Raw genomic sequence first — 2,500 nt, forward strand, 5'->3', positions numbered from 1 at the left:
TTTTTGGGGGGGGGGGGAGGGGGGTTTTTTATATTAAAAAATTTTTTTAAAAAAAATTTTTCCCCCCTTTTTAAAATTTTGTAAATTTTTTTCCCCCCCCTCCCAAAATTTTTTTTTTAAAATTTAAAAAAGGGGGGGGGGCCCCCCCCCCAAAAAGTTTTTTTTTTTTTTTTTTTTTTTTTTCCCCAAATTTTTTTTTTAATTTTTTTTTTTTGGAAAATCCCCCCAAAATTTTTTTTTGGGCAAACTTTTTTTTTTTTGGGGGGGGGTTTTTTTTTTTTCCAAAAAAAATTTTTTTTTATTTTTTATTTTTTTTTTTTTTTTTTTTGGGCCCCCCCAAAAGGGTTCCCCCGGGGGGGGTTTTTTTTTTTTAAATTTTTTTTTTTTTTTTTTTTTTTTTTTTTTTTTGGTTTTTTAAAAAAAATTATTTTTTTTTAAATTTTTTCCCCTTTTTTTTTTTTATTTTTAACCCCTTTTTTTATGGGGGGTAAAAAAAATAAATTAAAAAAAAGGGGAAAAAAAAAAAAAAAATTGGGAACCAAAAAAAAAAAAAAAAGGGAATTTTTTTTTTTTTTGGAACCCCGGGTTTATGGGGGTTTGGGGTAAGGAAAAAAAAAAAAAAAAAAAAAAAAAAAAAAAAAAAAAAAAAAAAGAAATGAAATAATTAAAAAAAAAAAAAAAAAATAATAATAAGGTCAGATGATTCATTATTATTAATTTCATTAACCAACGAGTTCAAAAAAAATAATTATTGGTCTTTCTTTTAGTTGGTTTAAATGAAAAAAATAAAAATATTCATCATAATCATCATTATTAAAAAAAATTATTTTATCACATTTCAATGTAAAAGTTAAATTATAAACAAATAGAATATAATAAATAAAGTTAGTTTCTTTTAATCAATTACAAAAACCATTACACTTATTATCCTCGTCACAATGACACCAATATTTTTTTTTATCCGAAATCTCACTAAATCATTTTCCAAAAATAGTTTTTTTTTTAATTTTTTTAATTTTTTTAATTTTTTTAAATTTTTAAAAATAGGATATTCCCAAAATTATTAAATAAACAATTCAAGACGATATTTTAAAAAATCACCACCATTAGCGAGATATTGTTTTTCTTTTTTTTCTTTTTTTTTTTTTTTTTTTTCTATTAAATTTTAAAAAAATTAAATTTTTTTTATATTCGTAAATGGTTAATTAGTAACATTTTAATCATTGTTTATTTTTTATGAATAAAAAAAAAAAAAAAAAAAGAAAAAAAAAAAAAAAAACTTACAGTTTTAAAACAAATAAGAATATTAAAAAAAAAAAGTTTAAAATTTAAAAAAATAAAACCAAGCCTTTAATTATTATTATTTTTATTCCCTTTATTTTCGTGAACTTTTATTTGTATATTAAAATACTAAACCACAATATTTTTTATTAATTATTTCATATTTTTTTTTTTTTTTTTAAATTAAAAAATTATTCTTTTTTTTATTTTTTTTATTTTTTATTTTTTTTTTTTTAAATTAAAATTTTTTTTGTTTTTTTTTATATTTTTTTTTTTTTTTTTAATTTTTTTAATTTTTTTTTTTTTTTTAATTCACACTTTTTAATTTTTATTAAAATTATAAACCAACAACCTAGCAAATCAATATAGTACTACTAAAACGTTTTACCAATACATTATTAATAATAGTATTTTAAAAAAAAACAAAAAAAAAAAAAAAAAAAAAAAAAAAACAAATTTAAATCAAATTATAGATAAAAATAATAAAAAAAAAAAAAAATAACTAAACAATATATTTAATATATACACTTTAAATTATGAGTGCTTCAAAATTATTACAAAATCAATTTAAAAGTAAGTTATTTTTAAAAAAGAAGTTTATATATTAATTTATATTAATCTATTATTTTTTTTTTTTTTTATAAATTTTTTTTTTTTTTTTTAAATTTTTTTTTTAATATATTTAGAGATATCATCAGAACCAATTGAAGGTGTAGCATTCGATTTAGTTGACGAAAACTTATTTGAATGGAGAGCATATATTGAAGGACCACCAGAAACCGATTAGTATGTAGTTAAAACGTTTTTACAACTTCAATTTTTTTTTTTTTTTTTTTACTAATATTAAAAACATTTAAATATAGTGAGGGTGGTATTTTTCAAATTCAAATGAAATTTCCAAATGATTATCCAATGAGTCCGCCAGTCTTAATTTTCCAATCCGAATTTTGGCATCCAAATGGTAATTATTTTATTTTATCCAATTTTCAAATCTGCAAAGATGGAAATAAGAAAAAAAAAAAAAAAAAAAAAAAAAAAAAAAAAAAAAAAAAAAAAAAAAACCAAAGTAATTATATTAATTTTTAATTTTTTTATTTAATTTTTTTAATTATTTTTTTTTTAATTATAGTTTACCCAGATGGTAAAGTTTGTATTTCAATTTTACATCCACCAGGTGAAGATGAAACATCTGGTGAATTACCAGAAGAAAGATGGTTAC

General features: G+C 18.0%; 1 protein-coding gene across 1 annotated transcript in view; it reads left to right on the forward strand.

Moving 5' to 3' along the window:
• Positions 1 to 1,817: 1,817 nt before the first annotated feature.
• The window catches only part of ubcC (ubiquitin-conjugating enzyme E2), a gene marked incomplete at both ends in the record, with an annotated part of 1,066 nt that continues 383 nt past the window's right edge, over positions 1,818 to 2,500 (forward strand). The window contains 4 exons of the mRNA XM_633699.1: positions 1,818 to 1,854; positions 1,968 to 2,067; positions 2,145 to 2,242; positions 2,411 to 2,500. The exon at positions 2,411 to 2,500 is cut by the window's right edge and continues 383 nt beyond it. Of these exons, the coding sequence (XP_638791.1) occupies positions 1,818 to 1,854; positions 1,968 to 2,067; positions 2,145 to 2,242; positions 2,411 to 2,500 (325 nt within the window). The remainder of the gene's footprint in view (positions 1,855 to 1,967; positions 2,068 to 2,144; positions 2,243 to 2,410) is intronic.

This window comes from Dictyostelium discoideum (genome assembly GCF_000004695.1).
Source record: "Dictyostelium discoideum AX4 chromosome 4 chromosome, whole genome shotgun sequence".
NCBI lineage: Eukaryota > Evosea > Eumycetozoa > Dictyosteliales > Dictyosteliaceae > Dictyostelium > Dictyostelium discoideum.